We start from the raw sequence: 14,304 nt of genomic DNA, 5'->3' as shown, positions 1-14,304 counted from the left end.
ATATTTGGCTCTCACCTGAAAGACCCAGGTTCAATTCCCGTCAATGGTATTTTTACTTTCATTTTAAAAAAACAAAATCAACCGATAAGGAACGTCTGCATAGTAAATTTCTGAAAGGGTAAAAAAAATTGAAAACACTGAATTGTAATCTTCCAATCAAATGCATCAAACTTGATTTTATTTATCTCAAATGATATGTTACAGACATGTCACATGTCATGTCTCATACAGAGGGAAACAATAGTACCATTCCAATTTTGAAATTCAACTTCTCGATCGAGATAAAAACAATAGTACTATATAATTTCCATGGAATGATTTTATAAGCTTTTCGAGAGGGCACCCCCCAAAAGGCTCTTAATGTGAATAAATTTGAGAATATTGAGACGGACTAACTTTATTACTCATTTTTTTTAGATGACAAACTTTGTCTTGTGGAGCCCACTTCCGATAACCTTTATGTTCTTAGGAAGATCATCATCATGTATGAGGCGTCATTTTGGGGCTTAAAATGAATATAGACAAATTAAATCTTTTTTGCATATATGACATCCCAAACACACATGTATTGACTGTCATTTTGGGTTTCAAACACGGTCATCTTCCTTCTAAATACTTGAGTTTTCCTTTTGAAGCCAATACTAATTGTAAGGAAATTTGTAAGCTTATCGTTGTGAAAATGGAGGCTAGATTGACCTTTAAAAAACAACTTTTCTCTAAGGGCGATAGCCTTGTTCTCGTGAAGAACATTCTTGCCAAAATTTTCACTTTTATTATGTCTCTCTTCCTTATTCTAGTCTATACTAGGATATATTAACTTTAGAAGATCTGGTTTGATGGACATTACAAAACTTAGCATCTTTAAAGTGGTATATGACATCTCTCTTTGTAACACTTCTCACTTTTGCAAGTGATGGTGGAGGTTTAAAAATGAGAATGACTGTTTTTGGAAAAATGTCGTCATTGCCATGTATGGACATCGCGATAATAAATAGATGTCTATTTTAGAGAGATCTCACAAGAATAGTAGCCTCTAAGGAACATATTTTTAGAAAGACGATGTAGCGTAATTAAATAAAAGTCACAAAATGGTAAAGGAGTTACATGAGTTCAAGGGTAAGAGGAAATAAAACAAACTAAATGAAGGACAACAATGAGAAACAAACAAAAACAAATGACAATTAATAATTGACAATTAAAGCGCCATGAAATCATTGGTTATGGTGACTTTCTCGTAAGCGATGTTCCAATTTTGATAGATTAACCAATTCTTCTCGCATGTGGGAATATGCCTCCATGTTCGGATGAGGGAGTTATCGTCGGTGATGATATCATTCTAGACCATATCTACATTGTTGCGGACTCTTGAAAATGCTTTAACGTTCCTCTCCATCTATATGTGATAAACAATGTTGGTGAAGAAATACCTGAAGCTATTAGAGCTGAAATTGTTGCCCTTGGTCTTAATAATGGCGAATTCCTTGATGTCTGTCCATTCATTTGGGAAGCTATGGAGGCCCATTGATATAGAGAATCTACTCCAAATTAAGGAGGCAAAAGGACAGTTCTCAAGGAGGTGTTCAATGGATTCCTCATTTCCCGAGAAAATGAGGAAATTAGGATTCGGGATGCTCATGTACTTCTTGATCCGATTTCACTTTACAAGGACGTGAAAAACATTTTACTCTCTCCACTACTTTTTAGTGGGAAATGGAAAGAAAATTTATTTCTGGAACGACACGTGGCATCATAGGAGGAAAATGGTTCTACTTTCAGGACTTATACGAGATCTCTAATAAAAAGAAAACTACAGTGACTGGCTACTATAGACTTAATTTTTCCTTCAATAAATAAAGAATCACATCAGATCGTTGCCTTTCACTCACCGAAGAGAACAAACTGACCAGCTTAGTGGACACCATTATGCAAGTTACAATTCATTCAGAGTTTGACAATAGTTTTATTTTGACTGACTCCGCAAATTTTTAGACGAGTGTCATATACCATACGACTATCCAAGGGGCGCCAACTTGGTTCCTTATGAAGGAAGTGTGGAAAGACAAAATCTCTTCTAAGATTGATTTTTTACGTACGAAATAATTCACGGGAGAGTTGTAACTACTATCAAACTTAAAAGGAATGAGATACATTTGGCTAGTAGGTGTTGTCTTTATATAGGATCGGCTATAGGGTAAGTCAACTTATGCAGTTGAATAGGGCTCATCTCCATAGAGTCCCAATTTTTCAATGTATAATAGTATTATTAATTATATATTATATTATTAATCTTATTTTTCTTTTTTTATTTAATATTAAATATATATTATACAATACATATATACCTTTTTTTTAATCTCTTTCTATATTTTAATAATAAAAAAATTGTTTATAACTTTACGTATATCATCCATTAATGGTATTTTAAGATGCAAAGATTTTTCATTTAAAGGTAATAACCTCCAACACCGATTAATTATATATTTATTTTATCAAGCATTGCAATGTTAGTAATTGACTATACAAGATTAATGAACATTTTCACTCTTGATGAACTAAATAACTAGGTTTATCTAACCTTACAAAGTAACTATTGAACAATTTAACTCTTGCATCCACCAAAAAAAAAAATTATATTATTGGAACTCTTATTATATGGATTTGAGATTATTGGAATTTTGCTTTGAATGCCTAGGGAACTGTTTCCAACTAGTGTGAAAAGCTCGAAAATTAAAATTTTGTTATGGAATTCAAAGTTAGTTGATTTAAGTGAGTAGACAATCATATAAAGTTTAGTTTACAATCTTCTTTTTCCTAAAACATTGAATGCCTAATTATTAGTATTCTACTTTCAATTATATTTTGTCCTAGTATTCACAAAATAGCTTTGATAAGTTATTGAAAAACTATTAGTTTGAAGGATAATATACACAAATAATATGATCTGGGTCATAATTAAAAAATAATAAATAATATGCACAATTTTATCTCATATTAAAATAAAATTACTTTCATTTTAACTTAGATAATTATTTTGTATTTTAACTTTCATTATTTTAGTGTGAGATATTTAATAAAATACTTAATTTTCAATTCAAACTTAGGACTAATAAGTAAGATTGTTGAAATTCAAACGGTATGGATATTGTTTTTTCCCAAATTAGACTGTTATAAATGATTTGGACAGAGTCCACCAAGGTAGTCCAGTAGTAAAAGTTGACTTAAAAACTAAAAAGTCATGGTTCGATTCCATCTGGAAGTGCAAGCGCTTTGAGTTTAAGCGGTGACCATGGTTGTGGGATGTTATGCTAGTTCTTCTTTAATTCTGAAAAAAAAATGATTTGGAGAGATATACAATTATTTGGATATGTATTCAATCTCTTTATCTGGTTTAAATCTCGAATTAACTCTTAAAATTGTATGATTTTACGACTTTAGATATGGTAATAAATCCAATTTTGGGTAAAATTTTAAATTATTTAACTCATACAATTTTAAATTTATAATAATAAAATTTTACGAGCTTATAAATAATTTCGATTTTACGATTATATATTAAAAATAAATAAATCTATATTTATAAATTAAAAAATAGTTATTATTTATTCAAATAAATTAAAAAATAAACTTAATTTTGTAAATATAACTTTTTATAATATCATTTACTTATTATTATTTTTTAATTAATTTATATTTAAATACATATTTTAAATTGTTAAAGTATAAAATACTTAATTATATATATAAATAATAATATATAACTATTATTTTTTTTAAATTAAATTTTACAATTTTAAGTAAACTTTTGATTTTATGAGTTTATAACTCTCACAACGATTTTATGTAAACTTTTGATTTTGACTACCCAAAGATTTTTATGTAAACTCTCGTTTTTGACGGGTTATGTTTTGGATACACTAATTTATAAATGTGTGTGGGCCGGAAGGGAAGTTAGATGTGGATTAGGGTTTCTTAAATTGGCCCATTAACAATATAAGGTGCTCTAAAAATACGAATTTCGCATGTGAAAATAATAAAATATAAAGGCTCCCCGCCGCCGTTGTTCCTTTCATATCGATTCATCTCTTATAATCACGATGTCGTTGTTTCTTTCATATCGATTCATCTCTTATATTAATCATGCTGCCGTTATTTCTTTCATATCAATTCATTCTCTCTAACAATCCCCTGATTTCAAAGAAGGACACGATAGTATTGGTTGATTTTTTTATTCGTTATCGATAGAAAAATTATTCCTCTTCGAATGGTGGTGTTAGTGAGTATTAATCCCAACTAAGAAAACATTTTCATTTTCTACCTATTTCAATGGTTCACGAATCTCTTTCATCGTCTTTTCTAATTTACTATTCTGAAAAATTTCTTAAATTAATCTTTTGATCGAGAAATAAATGTCAAATTCTATTGCGCAAAACAACCATAGTTGCAGATACTTGTGGACCAGCTTTAATGAGACGATATTTTGGGGGAAATCTCAATTATAGGTTTTCCCGTACATGATTGAGGTTTGTTTTTTTATAATCAAATTGGAATCTTAAAGATTATCCATTCTTTACAATTATTCTGTCTTAAAATACAATGTTATGTTTATCTATTTTTATCTTTTTTTTGTTTTATATTTTTTTTTAATTCTCAAAGCTGAATGTGTTGGTTATATATTGTGAATTGAGTATATATAATTCATTATATGGGTAATCTTATATGACATCAGTTCTAATCTTTGTCATTAGAAATAATGATCGATTAATACTTTTATAATAATGAATATATTATAATTGTTGTCTATTAAATTACTATATTTAAAGATGACAAATGAAATATTATTTAGTGTTTGATATTGTATAAAAAGTTATTAATATTTATTCTATTCTATTTAAATTATAATTTAGGCCTCAAGTTATTATTTCTCAAATTGCGTGCTCTATTATGAGACTGTGGTCCATGTTCCGGATGGAAATGATCGCAGCTGCATAATCTCTTGGGCCGCGACACTGTGAAGAACAAAGACGAAATAGAGAAGAGAAACGGTATGTTTACATTTGAATTTGTCTCACAAGTTATTTATTTTTATTTATTTTGTGTTTTTGAATAAAGGAAAAGTTATTTCCCGTTGGAATCGAACCCGTGACATCTTAATATTTTAAACCGATTTTACCACTCTACTATCTGGTAAGTTTTCTCACCAAGTTATTTTTTGCAATGTATGATATTTTGTTTACAAGAGAAAACTATGATCTTGTGGAGATAGGGATGCAAGCTGTAATTTTTTTTTTTGTAATGACTTGGTCTATCTAATTGTGTTCGTCTTCTTATTTGGAAGATAGGTTAATGTATGTTGTTGGATTTGGTTTTATGTTTTTCATTGTTTCCTCCTCCTCCCAAGCTTACCGAATGAAAAGAATGATTGTCCTATTCTTCTTATTATTCATCCTCTAATTGCTGTATTGCTGTATTAACACAGACTATACCTTCCTCTTGTCTCTCTGTACTAAGATAGAGAACAATGAGGTTGAGAGAGGGAGATGGAGAAAGTAATCTTCTTCTTTTTGTCGTCATTTTGTTCATGGGTTTTTTTAAATCTAGTGATAATTTATTTTTTGTGGGTTTGTTTTCAGTTATGACGAGAAATTTTCTGACGGCGACGGCGGGCGACGGAAATTGATCGAGCGGTAGAACTACAACCAACCGTTTTTCCTCCCGAAAAGTTATAGCTCCTTCCATATCTTATTGTAAATTCTTCACTCGGTTTGATCTTAGCGAAAAACTGGTAATCCACCAAAACATACGACAAGGATTTATCGTCATGCATCCCCAAGAACATCCCAAAGCTGCGAAAATCATGTGCATCATTATGAGTCCAGTGAACAGACAGCTTTGACCGGCTAGGTCAAAAGACTGCGAATAAATTCGGTGAAGTGGGAAACGCCGAGTGCAATCCTCCCGTTTCAGGTTAAAGTAAACAGTAACTTGTTCGCGGGGCGATTGAAACTCCACCACCGTGATCGGAATATATTTATAATCCCTTCCAATTATGGGAATGCCAGTTGTTAGGGCATGATGTCTGTACGAAGGGTCAACCTTGAAAAGGAGAGCACCGAGGACAAGCTTGGACGAAACTAGCGAATCAAAATCGCCACAAGATAGAACTTCCCTCAGTTTTTTGCATGACATGAATGGGAAGCGTACGTGTTCACTCAGCTTCATTGCCAAGATGGAACGACGTTCATCCGATATTGGGTGATGCAGATTCACCCATTCAAGTACGAAATCGTAAATATCATCCTCGGAATCCACCTCGAGATCGTCGCAAGAAAGAACCACCTCAATAACAGCGCAAGGCAGTTTCAACAAATCTTTTTTATATCTGCAAAGAAAAGAAAGAACTGAAAAATACAAGAGCATGTTTGAACCAATTGATGATGACGAGAATACCTTTTATTTTTCATGCATTATAAATAATAACATAAAACATGGCCAATCAAACCCAGATAACCAATTATTCAAGTATGCCAACCGAACAGAAGGCTTTGGATATTTGGATACAGATATTACAAAATCACGTTGTTTAGAAATAGATTATTGAAAGATATCTTGGTGTTAATTTATTTTTGTATTTTCCAGACAATATCTAGATAATAGACTTACTTCATAAAGTTGTTATAGCGACAAGTAAAATACTGAGTAGCTGCAAAGACGAGAGGCTGAACTGCTGCAACCATCCCAACAGTTGAAGGAAGATCAAGAAAAACCAAGGCGTACACACACGTTATAGGCAATCTCTGCAGCAATCTGCTACAGTATTTCACGCAGGAAGGAGCTTTGAATTTATCAGCAACCATTAACACATCTAGGAAGCCAGAAATTGAACTTGTTGACAGAGTATTGCTATACATAAATCCCAAAAGATCCATTAAGGCTGTTTCTTCTGCTCCACAAAGAAACATGACAGTTGAGTTAGTGACTATATATCCTTAATTAGGAAAATACAGTAAATAGAGGATGTTTTCTAAATGAGACCAATGAGTTGTGCACCAAGTTTGCATGTTAGTTATGAAACGTATGAGAACAAAAGTTTATTTACCTGATGCATGGATTCTTAGAGTTACTTGTCTCTCCTCAGTACCCCTTGCCTCATTTGAGAAAAGCTAATTGAAAAAAAAAGGCAGACAAAAAGCAAGATAAGTAGTAAGATAACAGTAGTAAGACTAAAATCAAGAGGACAGAACATTCACCTCATAAAAATGAGTACTCTTTTCAGCTAAAATGATGGAACTAATATGTATATTCTTCACTTGAAGAATAGAGGAACCGTTTGAATTTGATTCAACAATGCTAGCTACTTCAACGGCTACAGAAACAAAAAACAAAAACAAAATTCCATATTTAAAATTACAGATCTTGCAGATTTTAATTAATTATTATGAATAGCTATGTTCTTGATGATATGCAGTTGAAATGGAAAGAAATTTACTACTCTCTTTATTTGTTTGCATACTTAAAATGTAATGAAAAAAGAAATCAACGAAAAATTATACCATGTAGATTAGTTTTCCTAACTTCAGGCGGATCCTCATCATCATCAACGTCTATGCTCCATTCTGGTGGATGATAGTTACAATCTTCATGGCAAATAGCAGCAACCAGAGCTGCGGTAAAATGAAAATAGTGTTTCAATCAGTAAAAGCAAAATTACATGGAAAAAAAAACTTATGCAAAATAAGATCAAAGAACACATAATAATTTGCGAATGTGGACAAAAGGTTTTAACTTTTTCATATGGAATTTGGATGAGAGAAATAAGTTTGAATCATGTGCAAAGAGCTAGACACAATAGGTGAGGCATTACATAGAAAGAAGGGATAAAAAGAGATAATATTAAGGTTCCTTTCATTTTAATTGTTAGTGAACCGGAGATAGGTTGTTACACCAGGTCTTATATACAAATATAAAACCTAATTCAGAGACATGATTCGATCTGAATCTCTCCTTTGTTCTATAAATAGTCTTTCTAACAAGTCTAGTAATGAAATAAAATGAAAAGAATAATTGATATACCAACAAATGACCTTGTTTGGTATAGGCGAATAAAGATGTCATAGTTTGGTATTAGCGAATAAATGTAAGGGTAATTACTAAACCACAATTGGGTAGCCAAACAAGCGTAAGGGTAATGACTAAAACTGTCCACTAATAGCAAACAAGGCCTAACAGACTTTTTTTTAAGAAAGTACGTAGTTTAGTTATTCATTACAAACAAATTCATTGCAAAAGTTGCATCGAATGTGAGTTTACATCAAACAATACTAATAGAGTACACGTGGAGCGTAATAGCCCTCGAATATAAACAGAAGAATGACCAAAATTAGAAAAAGTCTGGGATTGGTAGCCCTAGGGCTTCCGAATGCTGTGCAAGAGATGATCTCCCTGCCACTAGCTAGACTTCCAAATGAAAATATCTTATCAAGTAACCAATTTCAAACGAAAACTTCTATTCGTGTAACACTACCTAGAGGATGAATTCACGTCCATGGTAAGTCAAAGGGATAGAGATTGATTTCAGTAAGGAAGAAATGAGAGTGATGAAGGTGAGAGCTTTACCTGGAGAAACCCTATATATCCGCAGTCAATTTTGGGAAAGAACAATATCTGAATTTCAACAATCTTACTTATTAGTCCTGTTTGAATTGAAAAATAAGTATTTAATTAAATTATCTATGTTTTGGTATTATTTTATGTTTTAGATCAAATTATTTTTAGAAGTAATGTTATTTTTTTTAACTTTTAATTGGCCTAAGATAATTTATTAGATTGCAATCAGATTGAGATTAATATTTTATTGAAAATGATTATAAATGATTTTTTTAATTTTTTGATCTTGATTTAATTTTTTAATCATAGGTCACTACCTCATTTTTTATTTTAATAAAATATTTTAACTTAGATTTACAATCTAGTAAGTAAATGTTTTTTTTATTAAATTATTTAAATAACCACTTTCATAATCTTTATTTAATTGTTTTTTTTTGTTTTTCAAGTTAAAGTTATTTTTTAGGAATGAGAAAATGTATATTTTTGTAGGCCTTTTTCTTTTTATGAGATTTTGTGTATTTTGTTTTTCTTCATTTCTTCAATTTTATTTCTCGACACTGGTATGAGTTCTCATCATTTTTTTTTCAATTTTTCTTTCTTTGTCGTGAGTGGCATGTGTTTAACCAACAAATGTTTGTCAACGATTTCAATAATAATTATTAATTGTGATTAGTAAATAAGTATTTAATTATTTGCGATGATACTCATGCTTAATGAATAATAATTCTCTCAATTGATTAAATTTTTTGTTTGTCGTTTCCTAGTATCTGTAAATTGATTGTCAATTATGGATTTCATTTCGAAAATAAATGTTATATACATATACAAAAGACATTTGTAAAATTAGTTGTTAGTTCCCAATTTGGGGAATAAACTTATGTTTATAGAAAGCCTTCTATATGATTCTTCCAAAATATTTATATCATCTTTATTTTACCTATATTTGGAATTTTTACTTTATATTTGAATTATGATTTGATTTTGAAATTTGTAATATCCTTTAATAAGACTTAATATGAAAAGAATGAATGATTAATGAAACCATGTTATAATGACCTTGCTTGATTTTTTTAGATGTTATATATTTTTTAATTATATTTAATCAAGAAATTAATTATATTTTATAATTCTTAGAAAAAAAAAAAAAAAGGAGAAGTGAACTTTACACTATTTTATCAATTTTATTTTAAATTTAAAAATCACATTTAAATCTTAAAAATGGTAATCTCCTAAGATATAATGCACAACATATGATGATGCAATGACCCTACCTTCAACTACCAACATTTATTTTTGTTACTTTCTTTATTTAGTTATCTGCTATTAGTTTACAATTTTTATATTTATAAATAGTTGTTTATATTTCACGACTGGAAGAACTAAGTTCCAAACTCGTTTGTATCAAATGAAAATTGCATTTTATTTGGAAAAAATAAATTTTGTTTTAATTAATGTTCGATATTTGTGTGATATTATGAGCATGGGTCAATTATGAATAATTCATGATTGGTTTGTATATTTTTGTTTACGTTGTTAATAAGAAAATTGTTGTTCAGATGAATGTTTATTTTATTATATATATTATAATGCTTAATTATGTGCTAAACTATTTTCAATAGACTTATTGGAGATAGAGATGTTCAACCGGCCGGTTAAACGGTTTCGATTAAAACCGGTTTTACCTCTTATTTTACAAACCAGTTAATCGGCTGTTAATGGTATCAGTTTTACCGGTTCTGGTTCTACCGGTTTTAATCGGTTCTGGTCGATTAACCGAGTTTAACCAGTAACTGATAATTCAATTTTTAAATTTAGTAATAAATTTATGAAATAATTTTTAAAAAAAAATTATTGTTTGCATTCTCCTATTATACTATTCTCCATCATTTCCTCTATTATAAAATATTATATTGATATATTTAAGAATATGTTATAATATATAATATAATATATTTTATAGTTATTTTATTAGCTTTTTATATGTTTATTGAGAAAATTCAAATTCATTATGTCCATTAGTCTTTGACCAAACAAGTGTTAGACAGGAAGTTAAAACATGAAACGAAAGTTGAAGACATCGAGTTTTAATTTGCTTAACTATTTTGATTTTGTTAATTTATAATTTCACGTGATTTTATTGTTATAAAAATAATTTTACATATTTTAATAAAATTATTTTAGTTTTTTTTTTAATTTATTTTTGTAAAATTTTATATAAATTATAATGTTTATTAAAAATAATTCTATAAAAATTATAATTAAAAATTTAAAAATAAAATTTTTTATAAATTATTAAATATTATTTATAATATATCTATTATTTATAAAAAAACTAATACAAATTATAAAATTTAAAAATATATAATTAAGTTATTACCGGTTTACCGGTTAAATCATAGGTAAACCGAAAACCGAACCGTTTAACAAGTAAAAATTCGGTTAACCAAAACCGCTAGAACCGGTTAACCAATAAACCGTTAAAATAAAAACGCTTAACTATCGATTCGGTTGGATTACCGATTTTCCGATTTTTTTGCACAGCCCTAACTGGAAATTATACTATTAGCGACGACTTTAAAAGCCTAATGCCAACGTTAATAACGTCGGCTACCAAAATCGTCGTCTGTCGATGTTAAAGATTTGGACGTTAAAAGTTTTTGATTTTTAACAACGGCGATCTTCCCCTAAAGCCAACGTTTTTTTATAAACGTCGACTTTACCCTAAAACCGATGTTGATATCATTCTTTATCAACGTTGGCTTTACCCTAAAGCCAACGTTGATAATGCTTGCTCTCGGGTTGTTTAAACCTTTGTGGTTCACTTATTAACGTCAGCATCCCTAACGTCGACGTTAATATTATTCTTTATCAACGTCGACACTCCCCTCACACCAGCGTTGATAATGCTTGCTCTCGAGTTTTTGTTTTTTTTTAATTTTATAAAACATGTTTCATTCATAAAAAAGACCATTCATAAATAAAATTCAATTCCAAGTTTCCAAAATCTCAAATCGTTTCAAATCGTATTAGTACAAAAATCTCAAAATCTACGTAAATGACTACTAATCGGGGGAGGAGGGGGGTCCTAGACCTGAGTGTCCTTATAGACTCTTGTTGTGCAAATACCATTACACGCATCTCTTCTATTTGACGTGCCTACTTTTTGTGAATCTCATGTTCACGTTTATGTTGTTCGCTCATCTCTTCCACCCGTTGTTGCATGTTCATATTCTCATCCATGAGTTTTCGTCTATTAACACTATGACACGCGTGAGATGTTGACGCTTGAGGAAGAAATTCACCATTGGTCGGTTCTAAAATGAGTTGGACGTATTCCCATTTCCATCCGGTCATCCTCTCGTGTCTCTATCGTCCCAAAGCAGCCTCATACACCTCAAACAACGACGGATTATGGTTTAATTCTAGCCGCTCGCGTATCACGATCTACAATCATTTATAACATTAATGTTAGTAATTTAAACTTAATTAGACATGCAAATTAAAATGATATAAATGATTAAACTTACGATGGCCTGCTGAACTTGGGGAGAAGTTACGGGAGTCGGATCATCGATGGTACGGGAGTCGGATCATCGATGGTCGCTCTCCTAGTATGCGTATGTAGGAAGAAATCTACATGACTAGGAGGGTGTCCAATCTCCCTCTCTTGTACAAATAACATACATATCAACTGTTAGATATTATGAAAATTTAACACTCTTAATAAAACTTATCATATGTCATCCCATCTACGAAAATGGTTTGTTGCTGGTGTGGTGGGGGTATAAAAATTTCTCTATATTGTCGGCGTTGATCTTACTTTATTTCTACAATTAGAAGATAATAGTTGTTAGTTAATAGTCGGAAAAAACATATAATAAATATAAATGATTACATATTATACCTTAAATTCAAGCATGAAGTAGTGATTGTCAAGTAGATAACTCCAATTTTTGTGAAAAAATTTCCGAATAGGGTTTAATCTGATTTTGTCTTCATCCTCAATATATGGGTCGATGTAATCCTTCATGTTCGTATATCTCCACCTATCACATGCTTTCTTTGCTTGTGGCATCACCTTATCTCTATAGTAGTTAATGGGAATGTCTGTTGAAGACTCGAAAGGATCCTGAAAAATAACAACATATTTTATGATTGTAAAAGTTTCAAATGATAAGATAACACGTTAAAAAATATCAAACTCACGAAGATGGACTACCATATATGGTTAAATTGGGATTGAGACAGTTCAGACCAATTTTTGAGATGATGTGGCACAACCTCGACTTTCCGGACAATGCTTCCAATATGGCGATACCAATAGCAGGCGTTGTCGCATATAGGCTTTCCATCCATGTACTTGAACTCCAACCTCATATTCTCCCTAGTTGCCATTTTTGCAAGAACCGTGTTTTGGTTCTTCCCTTGTCCCCTCCTCGATGAAGACCCTACAAAATAACATTAAAACGATATTTGTTAAAATTTATATAATCATTTTAATATCACTTATAAGTTATTATTAACTACTTGTAGTCTCGGGAATGGAAGATTCCCCCTCTAGATGACAGACTCCTCGGGAATGCTGAAATCTAGATCATATAGTCTTTCAATATCATGAAGTTGTGATCCCATGAAGTGTATAAGATCATCGAACTCTACATCATCTGCACGAGCTCGAAGCTCGTCCAAATGTCTCGATAGTGCTCGTCCTTAGAGCTCGTCCAAATCTATGGATAGTTCTCATCTAGTACCCCATTTAGGTGCCATGATATCTGCAAAAGAAATGAAGTTAAAATTTTAAATAAGTAATGATATTTGACACACACAAATAAAACATGTCTAGATGTTCGAATAACGAGGATTTATCTTTCTAACAATTTTCCATCCATGTCTAGAAGCCATATCCGTAGCATAAAAAACATGGTGTGCTTGATTTGCCATTACAAACGGATCATAACTTTGAGTTCTTAATATCCTATTCACATTAACAATTATAAACCCATATTTATCTACTTTTATACCATTGTCTTTGGAATGTACATCAAACCATCTACACTTGAAAAGAATTACTCGGGATTCAATAAATGTTTTATGTTCAATAATTCTAATTTTTTACGAGCTTTGAGTTCATCCTTCGTTTTTCTTTGAAATCCATTATAGTGCTCAACACGCTATCACAAATGTTTTTCTCAATATGCATCACATCCAAATTATGCCTCAATAACAACGTTTTTCAGTATGGTAGTTCGAAAAATATGGAGTTTATTCCAATTATCACCACGAGATTCATGATTAATCTTTACCTTCTTGGGATTCAAATCTCTTGCTTGCATTAATAATTTGGTTCCAGACAAAAGATTAGGTGGCGGTCTTAACTCTGTATCATCAAAAGAATTTATTTCCTTGCATCAACGATGAGTAGGTGTAAGAACTCGTCGATGACTCATGTAACACTCTTTCTTGCCGTGTACCGATCTCAGCGAAGTTGTATCCTTATTACAACACAGACATGCAAGTTTTCCCTTCGTACTCCATTTAGATAAATTTACATATGCCAAAAAATTATTAATAGTACACAACATAGATGCCTTCATATTGAAATATTATTTATGGCTCGTGTCGTAAGTCATAACACCAATATGCCACAATTATTTTAACTCGTCAATCAATGGTTGAAGAAACACGTAAATCAAACCCTCG

The 14,304-nt window shown here is 30.9% G+C and overlaps 1 protein-coding gene and 1 long non-coding RNA gene across 2 annotated transcripts; both read right to left on the bottom strand.

The window, feature by feature from the left end:
- Positions 1-5,739: 5,739 nt before the first annotated feature.
- LOC124913309 (BTB/POZ domain-containing protein POB1-like) lies at positions 5,740-6,926 on the bottom strand. Its single transcript, XM_047453903.1, has 2 exons — positions 6,661-6,926; positions 5,740-6,379 (listed from the first exon to the last, which is right to left on the bottom strand). The coding sequence occupies exons 1-2, from the start codon at positions 6,924-6,926 to the stop codon at positions 5,740-5,742; spliced, it is 906 nt and encodes a 301-aa protein (XP_047309859.1).
- Positions 6,927-7,042: 116 nt separating this feature from the next.
- On the bottom strand, positions 7,043-7,819 carry LOC124911132. Its single transcript, XR_007096581.1, has 3 exons — positions 7,551-7,819; positions 7,248-7,363; positions 7,043-7,160 (listed from the first exon to the last, which is right to left on the bottom strand). It is a non-coding gene; the product is annotated as an uncharacterized LOC124911132 (long non-coding RNA).
- Positions 7,820-14,304: the final 6,485 nt, after the last annotated feature.

The sequence above is a fragment of the Impatiens glandulifera genome, chromosome 8 (assembly GCF_907164915.1).
Source record: "Impatiens glandulifera chromosome 8, dImpGla2.1, whole genome shotgun sequence".
Classification (NCBI taxonomy): domain Eukaryota; kingdom Viridiplantae; phylum Streptophyta; class Magnoliopsida; order Ericales; family Balsaminaceae; genus Impatiens; species Impatiens glandulifera.
This window is presented reverse-complemented; position numbering and strand designations above follow the sequence as displayed.

What these genes read in the sequence shown, in the direction of transcription:
- LOC124913309 (XM_047453903.1), bottom strand. Translation starts at nt 6,926, where the DNA reads ATGGATCTTTTGGGATTTATGTATAGCAATACTCTGTCAACAAGTTCA. An exon ending in CGCTATAACAACTTTATGAA is followed by an intron (nt 6,380 to 6,660) that starts GTAAGTCTATTA and finishes TTTTCTTTGCAG; the next exon opens with ATATAAAAAAGATTTGTTGA.